Source organism: Phyllobates terribilis, unplaced genomic scaffold, assembly GCF_046119375.1.
Source record: "Phyllobates terribilis strain yellow unplaced genomic scaffold, ASM4611937v1 Scaffold_13__5_contigs__length_258822181, whole genome shotgun sequence".
In the NCBI taxonomy this organism is placed as follows: Eukaryota; Metazoa; Chordata; class Amphibia; order Anura; family Dendrobatidae; genus Phyllobates; species Phyllobates terribilis.
Window position 1 is genome coordinate 110,706,719 of NW_027362773.1, and position 16,712 is coordinate 110,723,430.

Sequence of the window (16,712 nt, forward strand, 5' to 3'; positions counted from 1 at the left end):
AAACAGTTGCCATTACATTGGTCCCCTTCACTTTTTGTATGTTGTCCTGTGCGGAGTATAGGAAGGTGCATGCACCATTCAAGAGTTGCTGTACTTCTAGAGAAGGGTGTGCATTTACACTAATTGGGTGTGAACAGTACTACACCCCTAGATGTTCTCTGCTACACTACTGGGTGTGTTACACTTACTGTATGCTCACACAAACTTTCCACTGTACATCTGCATGTGTTATACATTGCACTGGGCGAAATCCACAGCGTCTATTTCTGCTGTGGACTTTTTTTTTTTTTTTCCATGGCGTATAGATCCACTTTGGTTCAACTTGTAAACATACCTATTTGAAGTAAAATCACTAATGATGACCAAGTACATTTACAAGGATCTTGGGCCAGATGGGATGTCAGCTCCTCCATTGCTGCTGGATTGGAGCCCTGCACACCACCTCCTACCGTCCGCGACTGCTCTCTTGATTAGTTCGCGTCGCCCCAGGTCTGCTTATCATGAGAGAAGCTGCGGAGGGTAGGAGGTTCTGGTCTAATGGTCACAAATACTGACCAGAATCCAGTGAATTTATTTGCCCATCACCCAAGACTTGGGTTGCAATTTTGTATGCTAATGTATACACTTAAAAAAAAAAAAATATTGGTGGAAATTGCTACTTTACCCTGTCAAACCTGGTGCACACATAATTTTTGCACAATGTTTTGTGCCAAAAACAATTGTAAAAAAAAAAAAAAAAATGTCCATCAAAAAACAGGAGTCACCTTAGTAAACATGGTACATTGCATCCTGTAGGGAGCAGTGTGACTGTCTCCATATCAAAACAGCCAGAGACAATAAATGCACCCAAAAGTGTCCACAAGATGCAATAAGTTAATGCAAAGTATCACATTGATTCATCATCCAGCAGCTAACCATAGCTAGCTCTGTTAATTGTACAGTCATGGCCAAAAGTATTGAGAATGAGACAAATAGTAATTTTTCCAAAGTTTACTGCTTCATTTTTTGTAATGGCAATTTGCATATACTCCTGAATGTCAAAGAGTGATCAGCTTAACAGCAATTACTGTACTTGCAAAGTCAATATTTGCCCAGAAAATGAACTTTAACCGCCAAAACACATTTCAACATCATTGCAGTCCTGCCTTAAAAGGAGCAGCTAACATAGTTTTAGTGATTGATCGCCAGCCCTGTCCTCCTCAACACCCACACCTGTGTTAATGGATCAATCAGTCAGGATTAAGTAAGAATGACATCACTGGACACTTTAAAAGGAGGCTGGTTCTTGGTATCATTGTTTCTCTTCAGTTAACCATGGTTATCTCTAAAGAAACACGTGTAGCCATCATTGCACTGCACAAAAATGGCCTAACAGGGAAGAGTATCGCAGCTACAAAGATTGCACCTCAGTCAACAATTTATCGCATCATCAAGAACTTCAAGGAGAGAGCTTCCATTGTTGTCAAAAAGGCTCCAGGGCGCCCAAGAAAGACCAGCAAGCGCCAGGACCGTATCTTAAAACTGTTTCAGCTGCGGGATTGGACTACCAGCAGTGCCGAGCTTGCTCAGGAATGGCAGCAGGCTGGTGTGAGTGCTTCTGCACGCACTGTGAGGCGGAGACTCTTTGAGCAAGGACTGGTTTCAAGGAGGGCAGCAAAGAAGCCACTTCTCTCCAGAAAAAACATCAGGGACCGACTGATATTCTGCAAAAGGTAAAGGGAGTGGACTGCTGAGGACTGGGGCAAAGTCATTTTCTCTGATGAATCCCCTTTTCGATTGTTTGGGACATCTGGAAAACCGCTTATTCGGAGAAGAAGAGGTGAGCGCTACCACCAGTCTTGTCTCATGCCAACTGTAAAGCATCCTGAAACCATTCATGTGTGGGGTTGCTTCTCAGCCAAGGGAATCGGCTCACTCACAGTCTTGCCTAAAAACACAGCCATGAATAAAGAATGGTACCAGAATGTCCTCCAAGAGCAACTTCTCCCAACCGTCCAAGAGCAGTTTGGCGCCCAGCAATGCCCTTTCCAGCATGATGGAGCACCTTGCCATAAAGCAAAGGTGATAACTAAATGGCTCATGGAACAAAACATAGAGATTTTGGGTCCATGGCCTGGAAACTCCCCAGATCTTAATCCCATTGAGAACTTGTGGTCAATCATCAAGAGACGGGTGGACAAACAAAAACCAACAAATTCTGGCAAAATGCAAGCATTGATTATGCAAGAATGGACTGCTGTCAGTCAGGATTTGGTCCTAAAGTTGATTGAGAGCATGCCAGGGAGAATTACAGAGGTCTTGAAGAAGAAGGGGCAACACTGCAAATATTGACTTGCTGCATTAACTCATTCTGTCAATATAACCTATTGGTACTCATAATATGATTGCAATTATATTTCTGTATGTGATATAAACATCAAACACTAATAAAAACCAGAGGCCAGCAGATCATGTGAAAATATAACTTTGGTGTCATTCTCAAAACTTTTGGCCATGACTGTACAACCTCCACATTGCTTTATAGTAGCTGCACTCCCCACACAGATGGTTCAGAAAAATATATATCAAATTTTATTTTTTTTTTTATTAAAACTGTTGCAGACAGAAACAAGACACATAAACCCATCACAAGTAACATAGGACGTGTTATATACAGAGGCTGCGATGCAAAAATATGGAAGGTAATACTGCAGAACTTTAATGATATAGTAGAACCTGGTTTTCTTCTCTTCTAGCACAGACAACATTCAGTTTCTATTCAACTGGTGCATGAATCTGAAAAATATAATACATTAGATTATTGTATTAATGAGCTGCCAGCATAGAGATACAAACAAAGCTGTATATTCACAAGCAACAGATTTCTTCAAGCACGAGAATCCATTTCACACATGTGAGTGAGGAGGTTTCGGCAGTACGTGCCTGGATTTCAGCAAGTGCTAATCATTTATAGGCTGACAGTGATGGGGGACAGTACGATTATTCTCTTCCCATACACGATCATGTTATGGGCTGCACATCCATTTACATGGGGTGATGCACAACCGATAATTATCTTTATTTGCGGGTATAAACCATCCAATCACCCGACAAAGGAGCACAAACAGTCTAACACCCTAATGAGAGACAACAGACTCGCGTAGTTGTGATAAGGTGCAATTCCTGTAAAGAAATTTAATCCAGCTGCGCCGTGACCCAGAGAGGTTGATCTCCAAAGGTGTTTTGCAGAAATGGATAACACTGTTGGAGGGGCTACGTTGCTGGAATGAAGGGTTCTCAGACAAAATAACCTTCCTGTTATTATTACCTACGGGTTTCGGTGGTAGACCGGCATCTTTTTCAAAACAAAAACAATCTTTAGTCAAACAGTTCTTAGTTTGGTTTTTGTCTTGAAAAAAGTGCTGGTCCAGTACCAAAACGCGTAGGAATAACCACCTTCCTGCTTTTTTCAATCTAAGGACCCTACAACTGTGTTTTATCCATTTCTGCAAGACCAGGAGGGAAACTATGATAGACTTTGGCCCTCTATGTCCACAGTGCCTGTTCACATAGCCTACAATACATATTGGGAGCTTTTCCTGATGTATACTGTAAGGTCATCATAGGCGACCATTCACCAATCAGAGGCTGAAAGTGTGTTCTTTTGTAACTAGCCAGTGTGTAATTGCATACAGTTTGTATAACTATAGGAAAGCACAGCAGACTGCTCTTTCCTATACAGAGGGCCCACTGCAAAGAAACATATGCCATGTGGTATATACAACCCCTGGCAAAAATTATGGAATCACCGGGCTCGGAGGATGTTCATTCAGTTGTTTAATGTTGTTGAAAAAAAGCAGATCACAGACCTGGCACAAAACTAAAGTAATTTCAAATGGCAACTTTATGGCTTTAAGAAACACTAAAAAAAAAATCAAGATTAAAAATGTGGTATTCAGTAAGGGTAATTTTTTTCAGACCAAGCAGAGGGAAAAAATTATGGAATGATGAAAAACAAACAAAAGAACACTCCAATACATCACTAGTATTTTGTTGCACCACCTCTGGCTTTAATAACAGCTTGCAGTCTCTGAGGCATGGACTTAATGAGCGACAAACAGTACTCTTCATCAATCTGGCTCCAACTTTCTCTGATTGCTGTTGCCAGATCAGCTTTGCGGGTTGAAGCCTTGTCATAGACCATTTTCTTCAACATTCACCAAAGATTTTGAATTGGATTGAGATCCGGACAAAATATCAATGTAAACTTGGGCATTTATTGAAGATGTAATGACAACCATCTCCCCAGTGTCTTTACCCGACATGCAGCCCCATATCATCAATGACTGTGGAAATTTGCATGTTCTCTTCATGCAGTCATCTTTATAAATCTCATTGGAACGGCACCAAACAAAAGTTCCAGTGTCATCACCTTGCCCAATGCAGATTCGCGATTCATCACTGAATATGACTTTCATCCAGTCATCCACCGTCCACGATTGCTTTTCCTTAGCCCATTGTAACCTTGTTTTTTTCTGTTTAGGTGTTAATGATGGCTTTTGTTTAGCTTTTCTGTATGTAAATCCCATTTCAGGCAGTTTCTTACAGTTCTGTCACAGACATTGACTCCAGTTTCCTCCCAATCGTTCCTCATTTGTTTTGTTGTGCATTTCCTGTTTTGGAGACATATTTCTTTAAGTTTCCGGTCTTGACGCTTTGATGTCTTCCTTCGTCTACCAGTATGTTTGCCTTTAACAACCTTCCCATGTGGTTTGTATTTGGTCCAGATTTTAGACACAGCTGACTGAACAACCAACATCTTTTGCAACATTGCATGATGATTTACCTTCTTTTAAGAGTTTGATAATCCTTTCTTGTTTCAACAGACACACTCCTACCTATCACACATTCAGAAATCTATAAGCCATTAACCCTCATACACTTACAGACTCCCTTCACTCATCACTGTCCCCAATCTCCTCTTGTTCCTGTCCTGATCTGGCTGTAAACCACTACAATGACACGCTCAGAAGGACGCTGGACCAATTAGCGCCCCTCACCCTCAGAACCTCTAAACACAGTAAAACAGCCCTGGCTCACACAGCAAACCCGATTTCTCCAGCATTGCTCTAGAAGTGCCGAACGCCTATGGAGGGAAACTCGCACACTAGAAAACTTTATCCCCTACAAATTTCTGTTAAAAACATATAACTGCCCTTCACCTCACCAAACTTCACCACCCTGATCTCCTCACTATCCAACAACCCCAAAAAAACTCTTCGATACCTTTCACTCCCTCCTCAGTCCTAAAGCGCAGGCCCCCATTACGGACATTTGTGCCGAAGACTTTGCCTCCTACTTCACAGAGAAAATAGACACCATTCGTCAGGAAATCAGCTCCCAGCCACCAAGTGCTGTGACTTCCACCCCCGCCCCCCCACATCCCCTCTGGATCACTCTCCACATTTGACCCAGTCACAGAAGACAAAGTCTCCAGGCTCCTCTCTTCTTCTCATCCCACTACATGCACCACTGACCCCATCCCCTTACATCTACTCCAGTCGCCACTATTCACCTAACTAAAATCTTCAACCTCTCCCTCTCTTCTGGTATCTTCCCCTCCTCCTTCAAACACTCCATTATTAAAAAAGCCCTATCTTGACCCTTCCTGCACAAACAACTACAGACCAGTCTCCAATCTTCCCTTCATCTCTAAACTCTTGGAGCGCCTGGTCTACTCCCGCCTTACCAGTTACCTCTCCACTCACTCTCTTCTAGACCCATCATAGTCCGGCTTCCGCCCCCTACATTCTACAGAAGCTGCACTCATCAAAGTAACCAATGACCTTCTGACAGCAAAACGTAATGGTGACCACTCTCTGCTCATTCTTCTTGACCTTTCTGCAGCCTTTTGACACCGTTGACCACCACCTCCTACTCTCTATGCTCCACTCAATCGGCATAAAGGACACTGCTCTTTCCTAGTTCTCCTCCTACCTATCTGACCGCTATTTCAGTGTATCGTTCGCTGGCTTCTTCCCCTCACTATTGGGGTTCCTCAGAGTTCAGTCCTTGGCCCTCTTCTCCTCTCTCTACACAGCCCGAATTGGACAGACCATCAGCAAATTTGGTTTGTAGTACCATCTTTATGCTGACGACACACAACTATACACCTCATCCCCTGACCTTACCCCCGCTGTACTACAGAACACCAGTGAATGTCTGGCCGCAGTTTCTAACATCATGTCCGCTCTCTACCTGAAACTCAACCTTTCCAAAACTGAACTTCTGCTCCCGCCGTCTACTCACCTCTCTAAATCTGACATCTCTCTCTCCGTGTGTGACACCACAATAACGCTGAGCCAGCAGGCACGCTGTCTGGACATTGTGTTTGACACCAATCTTCCTTCAGTTCCCATATACAATCTCTTGCCCGCTCTTGTCGCTTGCACCTGAAGAACATCTCTAGAATCCGCCCCTTTCTCAACTTGGAAACAACAAAAACCCTCACTGTTGCCCTGATCCACTCCCGCCTTGACTACTGTAACTCTCTATTAATTGGCCTCCCCCTCACTCGACTTTCCCCCCTCCAGTCCATCCTTAATGCTGCAGTCAGGGTCATTATTTGGCTAACCCTTACTCAGACTCCACCGCTCTGTGCCAGTCATTGCACTGGCTGCCCATGAATTATAGGATCCAATTTAAATGGCTTATTCTCACCCACAAAGCCCTCCACAGTGTGGCACCCCCCTACATCTCTTCCCTCATTTCTGTTTATCGGCCTACCCGTTCTCTACGCTCCGCAAGCGACTTTCGACTAACATCCGCACTAATCCGTACCGCCCGGCTTCAAGACTTCTCCTGAGCTGCACCTATTCTTTGGAATGCTCTACCCCAAGAAATTAGGATGAACCACAACTTACACAATTTTAGGTGCTCCCTAAAAACACACCTGTTTAGGGCAGCCTATCACCTTCCCTAACTGAAGTCCTTTTATCTTCTTATAGCCCATCCCTTATTTCTCTAAACATAACTCTCCACCGAACCCAAAAGCACTACAGATACTGGCTGGTGACGAGCTCATGCATCCTTTATCTATCCCTCATCCCCTCAAGATGGCTGGACCATCCTTGTAAATAAGCCATTGTACTTTGTGTCACCCCCACCTCATTGTAGATTGTAAGCTCTTACGAGCAGGACAAGTCATTTTTGCAGTAATTATTGTATTATCTTTAGCTATGTTACTTATGACTGTTATATATGAACCTGTGAATTGTTAAGCGCTGCGGAATATGTTGGCGCTATATAAACATTATTATTATTATATCTCTCGTGTTGGAGCCATGATTCATGTCAGTCCACTTGGTGCAACAGCTCTTAAAGGTGTGATCACTCCTTTTTAGATGCAGACTAACGAGCAGATCTAATTTGATGGAGGTGTTAGTTTTGGAAATGAAAATTTACAGGGTGATTCCATCATTTTTGCCTCAGAATTGAGTGATTCCATAATTTTTTTCCTCTGCTTGGTCTGAAAAAAAGTCATAAGTTACTTACCGGTAATGGGATTTTTCGGAGACCATGACAGCACCACGAGAGAGGGGATTCTCCCACCAAGGACAGGAAACCTACAGGCTTAAAAGGGGGCGGCCCACCCTCTCGCCTCAGTTTGGATTACAGAGCATTGAGAGGACCGCCAGGTTAGTAGACATAGCAAAACAATCATAAAAATAACATTTTTATACAACACCAGTAAGTGAGAAAAGGTTGTAATTAATAGATGAGGAGTGCTCCCATAAGGTGAAGGGAGGGAATGTAAGGGTGCTGTCATGGTCTCCGAAAAATCCGTTACCGGTAAGTAACTTATGACTTTATCGGTCGACCATGACAGCACCAAGAGAGAATTGCAGAGATGAAAAAGTCTAGGGAGGGACCACCGCCTGGAGCACCCTTCTCCCAAATGTGAGGTTGGATGAAACACCCAAATCCAGTCTATAGTGCCTATAGAAGGTAGATGGAGAAGACCAGGTAGCAGCCTTACATATGTCTTCCATCGAGACGCCAGTCTTCTCCGCCCATGAGGTTGCCACCGCCCGGGTAGAGTGAGCCTTCAATTGGTTCCCTCCATCAAGGACAGGAAACCAAAACTGAGGCGAGAGGGAGGGCCGCCCCCTTTTAAGCCTGTAGGTTTCCTGTCCTTGGTGGGCGGATCCCCTCTCTGTGGTGCTGTCATGGTCGACCGATAAATGACCCTTACTGAGTACCACATTTTTTAATCCTGATTTCTTTTAGTGTTTCTTAGGCTGCGTGCCCACGCAGCATTTTCCAAGCGTTTATGCTGCGGAATTTACGCAATGTAAACGCTTGGTAATCCGTCCCCCATGACAAGCCGCAATGTCAATGCCCATGCTGCGGATTTTTCCGCAGCATTTATGCTGTGCTCAAAAATCTGCAGCATGTCCATTAATTTTGCGGACACGCAGCGTAATCGCCGCCATTGACTTGCATTGGACCGCGTGACATCCGCATCACTGCATCTGCACAAGCGGATATCACACGGTTCAATGTGCTGTTGGTACCCAGGTCTGGAGGAGAGAAGACTCTCCTCCGGACCCGGGTACCACAGAACATGTAAAAAAAAAGAATTTAAAATATTTAAAAAAAAAAAAGATTATACTTACCTTCCGATGTCCTCCTGGTGTTTTGTCTGTCACGTCCGGTCTCTTGCACTGCTCGCGGTGTTTTGAAGGACCAGCCATGACGTCATTGAGTCATGTGAGCTGACACATGACTCAATGACGTCACCGCAGGTCCTTCACACCACCGCAAGCAGTACAAGAGACCGGACGCAGCAGAGAAAACACCGGGAGGGCATCGGAAGGCGAGTATAATTTTTTTTTTTTTTTTTTTATACCATTCTTATTTTTTTTTTTTTTCAACTAACTTGGTCACGCTACTATAAATCCATGCCGGTTGCATGGATTTATATAGTGTGAACAAGTTGGCAAGCACTTTTCCAAGTGATGTTAAAAATCGCTTGGAAAAGCGCTTGATAACCCGCATGCAGAAATGCATGCAAAAACGCTTGACAAACGCTTCTACCTGGCGGGAAAAACGCATGTAAAAACCGCATGCGTTTTTCCTGCCAGGGAGAAGAAGAAAAAATATGCAGCATTTCTGCATCGTGGGCACATAGCCTGAAAGCCATAAAGTTGCCATTTGAAATGACTTTAGTTTTGCTCCATGTCTGATCTGCTTTTTTTCAACAACATTAAGCAACTGAATGGACATCCTCCGAGCCCGGTGATTCCATAATTTTTGCCAGGGGTTGTATATCTTTAGAGTAGGTCCCTTTGGTGCATGGATGCCTCTACATCCATCCAGACTGTGCCACAGTGTTGGGTGTATGTATACCTTCAGAGTGTGTGTGCCCTACAGTGAGCACAGACCCAGTGTGAACAGAGCCTTACTTTTGTCCTATAGAGCTGATCTTTGGGAACAGGACGACAAAGAAAGATTAACAGAGGTTGTCCACTACTAGGACAACCCCTTCTTAAACAAAATGTTCAGCCCCAATAAAATAAAAAAAAGAACGAATCTCTCCTCCTGTGGCGGCTCCATTCCAGCAGTGTCAGCACTCACGGTCCCGGGGCTGTAATGCGGTGGAATGACATGTGATACCCGGAGCTCAATGAGCTCTGGTGTCAATGTCTCCGCCTTTGGACAAACTGAACATGAAGAGGAAGTCCGGGATCAGCTGCAGCCCTGGCTTCCTCTTCATGTTCAGTTTGTCCAAAGGTGGAGACAGTGACACCAGAGCTCATTGAGCTCCAGGTATCACATGTCATTCCACCGCATCACAGCCCCAGGACCGTGAGTGCCGACACTGCTGGAATGGAGCCGGCAAAGGAGGAGAGTATAGTTTTTTTTATTTTATCGGGGCCGAACATTTTGTCTAAGAAGGGGTTGTCCTAGTAGTGGACAACCAACCCCTTTAATTGTATAAACGGATGATCCGTACTCAACATCTACTTTCATAACAGGAGATAAATATTGGATCGCTGGGATCGGGAGTTTCCCCTTCCTACTTACGGCACAATTACATTGAGAAGGAGATTGGTCCGGCAGTCCTGACACTGCATTGAAGAGTTTATGGAGTGACAGACAGCCGAGTAAGGTGCGTGGCCTCGTTCAGCCCCAATAAACACTGAATGCGGCAGCATCACACATGGTGGACTGCATCAGATCTGGTAGTAGCATTAAGTTATTTGGACACGTTTTTGGAGTTTTATACCAGGGTGTTCTTACCGCAGAAGCTATTTTCGGCCATGCCAGTGACATTACTAACACATCATCTGCAGAAGGTGGGGTCTCCAAGTTCCACTGTGTGAATGATTGAAAGGTGGATCTGACATTTAAACAACGATCCTGGAAATAAAACAAAGAAATGGTGAATTACAGAATCATAAGCCTAATCTCCGTTCACAATACAAATACCAAAATCATAAGTCATTAGAATGGAGAATACATGATACAGTAGTTGGGAGGAGTCTAAAGCTTAGATTAAAGACGCAGTGATCGTACAGATATGGGGGATTCTGGACTCTCCCTTAATGTCAAGCCATTCAGTATACTGGATTTTTGCTTTCTGCTTCCACAAAGTGTAATGGTGGAGTAGGGAGGAATAGCGGTCAGACTCGCTACATGGATTGATCGCACCCCGCACTGAATGTGTACAGTCTATACTGCCGACACCCAGTCCTTTTCTAGGAGAAATCTTTTCACATCTTAAAAAAAGAGAAACGATTAAAGGGACTATTTTATTTATTTTTCACTATGGGCCTAAAAACGAACAGGCAGGTTATTTCCTAGTGGAGGCATCTACCCGACTCCAGCTCAGGGTGGGTCACCAACAGATCCTGCCAGCAATTCATTCAGCTGCTCCACATCAACAGAGCAGCTTTTCCTCTTCCACGCTGCTCTATCGACGGAGCGTAACTGATGGAGTCATGCTGATGGGGAGCAGGATGTCCATTAACACAACATCAGCAGTCACGTTCCGTTAGGTCTTAGGCTGAGTTCACACGATGCGTTTTTCATGCGTTTCCGCGGCGTTTTTGCAGTTGCGTAAACGCCGCGGAAACGCATGAAAAACACATGGTAGAAGGGCAGCAATGTTCCCCAATTGAAATCCGCATGTGCTGTGCCCATGATGCGGATTTTTCCGCAGCGTAAACACTGCGCTCAAAAATCCGCAGCATGTCAATTAATTTTGCGGAAATGCTGCTTTTTTGGCGCCATTGACTTGCATTAGACCGCATGGAATCCGCATCACTGTATATGTTGATGCGCTTTTCATGCGGTCTAATGTGCGGATGGTACCCGGGTGTGGATGAGAGGACTCTCATCCAGACCCAGGTACCATTAAAAAAAAAGAATAAAATAAAAAATATATACATACTCACCTTCTGACGGCAGGCGCAGCGCTCCTGCTTGGTTCCCCGCACTTCGCGGTTGAATGAAGAAGGACCTTCGCTGACGTCAGAGTCATTGACGGGTCACGTGACGCTGACGTCGGCAGGTCCTTCAGTCTTCACTGCCGGTAGCCGGGACCGAGCGAAGCAAGACACCGGGGGCCATCAGAGGGTAAAGTATATATTTATTTTTTGACATTCACACACTATATAAATCCATGCCGGCTGCATGTGACTCGCCCCCTGGGCCGTGGGGCACGCGGAACCGGGCAATAGGGAGACGCTGGGAGTAGTAGTGGCGGCCCGGTCCCGCGGCTCAGGGTGGTCAGACCAATGGTAGTCTGCTACGTGCTTCAGATAATGTCCGACTACGCCACCCGTGGATTGCGGTTATTAGGAACCGCCGCTGCAAGGCAGTCCGCTGGGGCTGATGATGAATGCAGCTGGGATGGTGTGACTCCCCACGGGAAGAGTGCGGCCCCAGGGCAGTGTAGTGGATGGTGGGAGTGATGGTGGTGAGAGTCCCAGTACCGGTAGTGCTGGAGGAGCGAAGGAGCACACAGACAAGTTACAGTCCAGGGTCTTTACTCACAGTTCATTTGTTCCGGGTCACTTCTGTCAGCAGTGACCGCCCGAGCCGTGCTGCGTCCACCAGGTGTGGGGCTCGGTCAACTCCCAGGCAGTTCAGGAGCATGGCACAGGACCCCCTTTAATCCTTTCTCTGGCCTGCCTCACCAGTGACCCACTTTTGTCCAGCTGCCGCGGACTTGTGCGGTTAAACGTGGGCCCCGTCCTCCGCTGTCCTATATGGTGCCTTCCTAGCTGGTTTGATGAGGTGTCGCACCAATAGATGATCACGACGACCGGTCTTTGGCTGAGGGTAGTTTCTCCTCCACCAACTTGGGATCCGGTACCCTTAATCTGCCTGACCCTTCACCCTGGATTCTCGTGGGTTCTTAGGGTCCCTTCCATCTTCTTGTTCCTGAGCCCTTCTGTTTCTCTGTCTCTTCTTCTCTTTCTCTGTTCCTTTCTCGTGGAGCTGGGATGAGACTTAATCACAGCTCCCTTTCACCTCCTCTCTCTCGGCCCGCTCCTGAGTGGAGCTCCTACAGAGCCTCCACTCCCGGTCTTCTCCTCTGACTGAACGAACGAACGAACCTAGATCTAAGATGGTGCCCACCTTTTATACCTCCCTCTGACCATGAGCCCAGGTGACCAGCAACCAATGGGCTCCTACCTACGCTCAGGAACCAACCCCTATCTGCCCCTACAGCACTGGGTGTTCCACCCCCCTCCCCACTCCAGACAGGGACATAGTCGGTCGTGCCTGCACTTCTGTCTAGTGGGAGCACCGTTGAGCTGTCCCTCGGAAATGGGGTGTGTGTGCTATAGGCAGCTAACTGAGCCCTGGTCCATACTCCATCCTTACCTGGGAGTGGAATATCACACCTCTGGTCTGAGGTGCAATACCCCTGTAGCGGCCGAACCCTCGGGGCGCTACACATGGATTTATATAGTGTGAAGTTGACAAGCACTTTCCCAAGTGATGCTAAAATCGCTTGGGAAGCGCTTGTCAACCCGCATGCGGAAATGAAAGTGAAGACAGCTTCATTTCCGCATGTCCCTGGCAGGAAACCGCATGTACAATCCGCATGCATTTTTTCCTGCCAGGGAGATGCAGAAATGCTCAGGAAAAAATCCTGAGCATTTCTGCATCGTGTGCACATACCCTTAGGCTCGTAGTAAAAATAAATAGTCCTGGACAACCCCTTTAATATCCGAATCATTGTATTTTACATCTTGTGCAAATTAATAAACCGAATCCTACCTCTTCCTCGGAGCACGGTTTATGATCTTCCTTCAGGACGATGCCCATGTATCCAGCTGGTACAGTGACTTCTTGCCCTCGGAGCATTCTGCCTCGGAAGGACACTTCTTTTCCTGTTAGAAATAGAGTTTAGCCCTGGACACGTGAGCGGTCTGCCCATCGTCTTTTACACTTTTTACTTGTGCATGCTTAAGACATTCTGGCATTGTACAGTACACACTATTTTACTTATATATCACCATTAATTCCACAGCACTTTACAGACATCATCACTGTCCCCATTGGGGCTCACAATCTAAATTCCCTATCAGTATTGTCTTTGGACATACTATATAGTGGTTTTTTTTCTCAAGGCGTTATTCAGAGGCAAGTATTCATTGCTTTATGCCAGAACTTTGTATTCTGATGCACCACTCTCATGTGTAGCGCCCCTGTAAAACACCTGACGCCATGATGCCAGTGTGAACAACCATTCTTATAAGATTTGTGCTACATGAAAAACAGAAACCCATAAGGGTTTAAAAGGGAAAATTTATGCCGCCTGAAATACAGAAAGACCACAATGTAGACACATATGAAGTTCAGGTCAGGAGACCAGCCGTCAGTCCGGGCATTGTGGTCTGCATATGGACCGTGAAATATGCTGGTGTCAATCCAACCTTTAGGGCTCAGACATCAGAGATTTTTCTCATATGCAAAAATTGGTCTGAGGTTTCATCAGCATTTTTGATCAGCGTATTATCAGAGTTTGGATAGTGCCATTTTAACCATCAAACGTCTGATGAAAAAAATTAGTAAAATAGAGATTTTTCCAATTTCTCCTATCAATCAGTCCATAAAAAAACCAGTCAACACACGAATGGCATCTGCATGCACTCTTGATTTTTTTTTTTCACGGATCCATAGACTTGTATTGGCGAGTTTGATCTGACACTTGAATTAAAGAGGTGGCCCACTACATCTACATTGATGGCCTATCCTTCGGATAGGTCATCAATGTCTGATTGGCCGGGGTCCGACGCCCGAAACCCCCGCCAATCAGCTGACATCAGTGTCGGCGGCCGCAACTACTCACTCGCTGAACTGCTCCATCTACTTGATTTGAATAGGAGGCGGATGTGCAGTATTCTGCGGCGGCCACTACAAGTAGATGGAGCAGCTCTGCAAGTGAGCACTTCTGGCCAGCAGCCACCGATCGGTGGGGGTGCCGTACCCCGGCCGATCAGATATTGATGACCTATCTAAGCATAGGCCATCAATGTAAAAGTAGTGGACAACCTCTTTAATATCAAACAAGTTTCCATGGTTTTATGAAGTCAACTCAGGCCAATGAACAAGATTAAAAAATAATCAGACATGTGAACTACTCTATAGCTCATCAGTGAAAAACATAGATATAACTCATACGAGAAAAACTGGTGTCTGAACAAACCCTACATCTGGCTGTTACGTCCATGAGGCCATATTCACACATCATTCCTGATTTTGGCTTACAAATACTACAACAAAATACTGAAGTGGAAGAGCTGGAAGAAAACAATAGCGCAATAGGGTCTTAACCGATTAAAAGATAGGACGGGTGGGGAGGGAATTGTGACCACAACCACAAAAAAAAATCACTTAGAAAATGCAGACCCACATGGAACTATAATGCAATGTGGTGGGAGGAGATGGGGTTAATCCTGCGCTGACTATTCCGATGAAGGATGGAGCCAATGGAGGATCAGATAAAATGCAGTCTGTTGACGAGTTTCGAAGCACACACATTATATATATATATATATATATATATATATATATATATATATACACATACATACACACTTGTGGTTTTCCTGAGGAAGTGGGTGTATATACTTTGACAAACTGTATTTTACCTGATCCTCCATTGGCTCCATCCGAATAGTCAGCGAAGGATTAACCCCATCTCCTCCCAGGGCTGTGGAGTCAGTATAAAATGGACTGAACAAATAAAGTAGCACACTGTAACACTGAGTATATAGATATGAAATATCAATAGCATAACTGCTGTAGAAAATAGAAATAAATGAAAAAAATTTTAGAAATTTTTTTTAGCGCATGTAAATATGAAGTATGGAAAATGAATAGCATTACTGCTGTAAATAAATGAGAAATCTTAGCGCATAAACAATTTATGCGCTAAGATTTCTCATTTATTTACAGCAGTAATGCTATTCATTTTCCATACTTCATATTTACATGTGCTAAAAAAATTTTCTAAAATTTCTCATTTATTTCTATTTTCTACAGCAGTTATGCTATTCATATTTCATATCTATATACTCAGTGTTACAATGTGCTACTTTATTTGTTCATTATATATGGAGGTAGCTGCTCTTAGTAAGCACCTGTTCACACCTAGTTTTTGTAGTGGAAGTGCCGTCATTTTCTTTGCGAGTATAAAATGGACTGACTCCTAAAATATATAATAAATTGGGTACAGTAGTTCAATGCAGTTTGTGGGGAATATTTTTTCATAAGAATTTGTGAAAGTTATGAAATGTCCTATAAATGTCCGTCCTATTCCTGATCTAAGGGTCTAGACTTTTAGCTGAGATGAATCTGTGCTACAGTAAATTTATCACTTACACACGAGCCGTGTATGAGGGAGTCGGAGTCGGTGACATGGAAATTGAGGAGTCAGAGGTTTGGCTTAAAGACTCCACAGCCCTGTCTCCTAACACAACGTTGCATTAAAATCAGGAATAAAACCTCCAGAAAAAAAAGCTAGCGTTGTTAGGTTGACACCAATTCTGCGCTTTATCTTACAAATACTGATGTGTAAATAAGGCCTAAAAACAGATGCAAAAAAAAAAAAAGGCCACCCCCCAGCGATCAGTCAGTTGTCATAGATAACAGAACATTCTTATTACTGAAGGCAATGAAGATGACTTATAGCCTAGTGCATGCACTGTGCCAATGGCTGCAGGGGGAAATGTGCAGGACAGGAGGGAAGCAGCAATCAATGAGGTCTGTGCACCCAGAAAACAAAGAAAAACTTCTCCTATAAGACAGGACTGTATTGCTATGGAGCGGCTGCTGCTGCTCTCTGGTGTCTGCAGTTGTGTCCTCACCTCCAGGCGCCTCTCTCACTGCGGGGGTGAAGTACTCGCTGACATTGGCAGCCCCCTGCCTCTGTATCTGACATGGTAAGAGGTGCAAGGGCTCCCGGGGGGCAGCGGGCAGTGCACCCACCTCCAGCCGGGCCAATGGTGCCGTGTGCTCATCTGTCATGGCTGCAAACCACGTGGACAGCCACAAACAGTGCACGCTCCCGCCAACACCGGGCGCACACAGGAAGTGACGTCACACAGCGCTGTGGCTCTGTACTGTGCAGATTCTTCTCTGGACATCCGGGTGGAGCTTTCAATCAAGACGTAAATGTAATAATAGTATTAAACTTTAGGGAAATT

At 44.8% G+C, this 16,712-nt stretch overlaps 1 protein-coding gene across 1 annotated transcript; it reads right to left on the bottom strand.

Annotated features, from left to right (window-relative positions):
- Positions 1–2,580: 2,580 nt before the first annotated feature.
- RNASEH2C (ribonuclease H2 subunit C) lies at positions 2,581–16,601 on the bottom strand. The gene is made up of 4 exons (XM_073658412.1): positions 16,374–16,601; positions 13,279–13,391; positions 10,285–10,404; positions 2,581–2,775 (listed from the first exon to the last, which is right to left on the bottom strand). Exons 1-4 carry the CDS (start codon positions 16,531–16,533, stop codon positions 2,755–2,757), a joined length of 414 nt encoding a protein of 137 aa, XP_073514513.1. The 5' UTR covers positions 16,534–16,601; the 3' UTR covers positions 2,581–2,754.
- Positions 16,602–16,712: the final 111 nt, after the last annotated feature.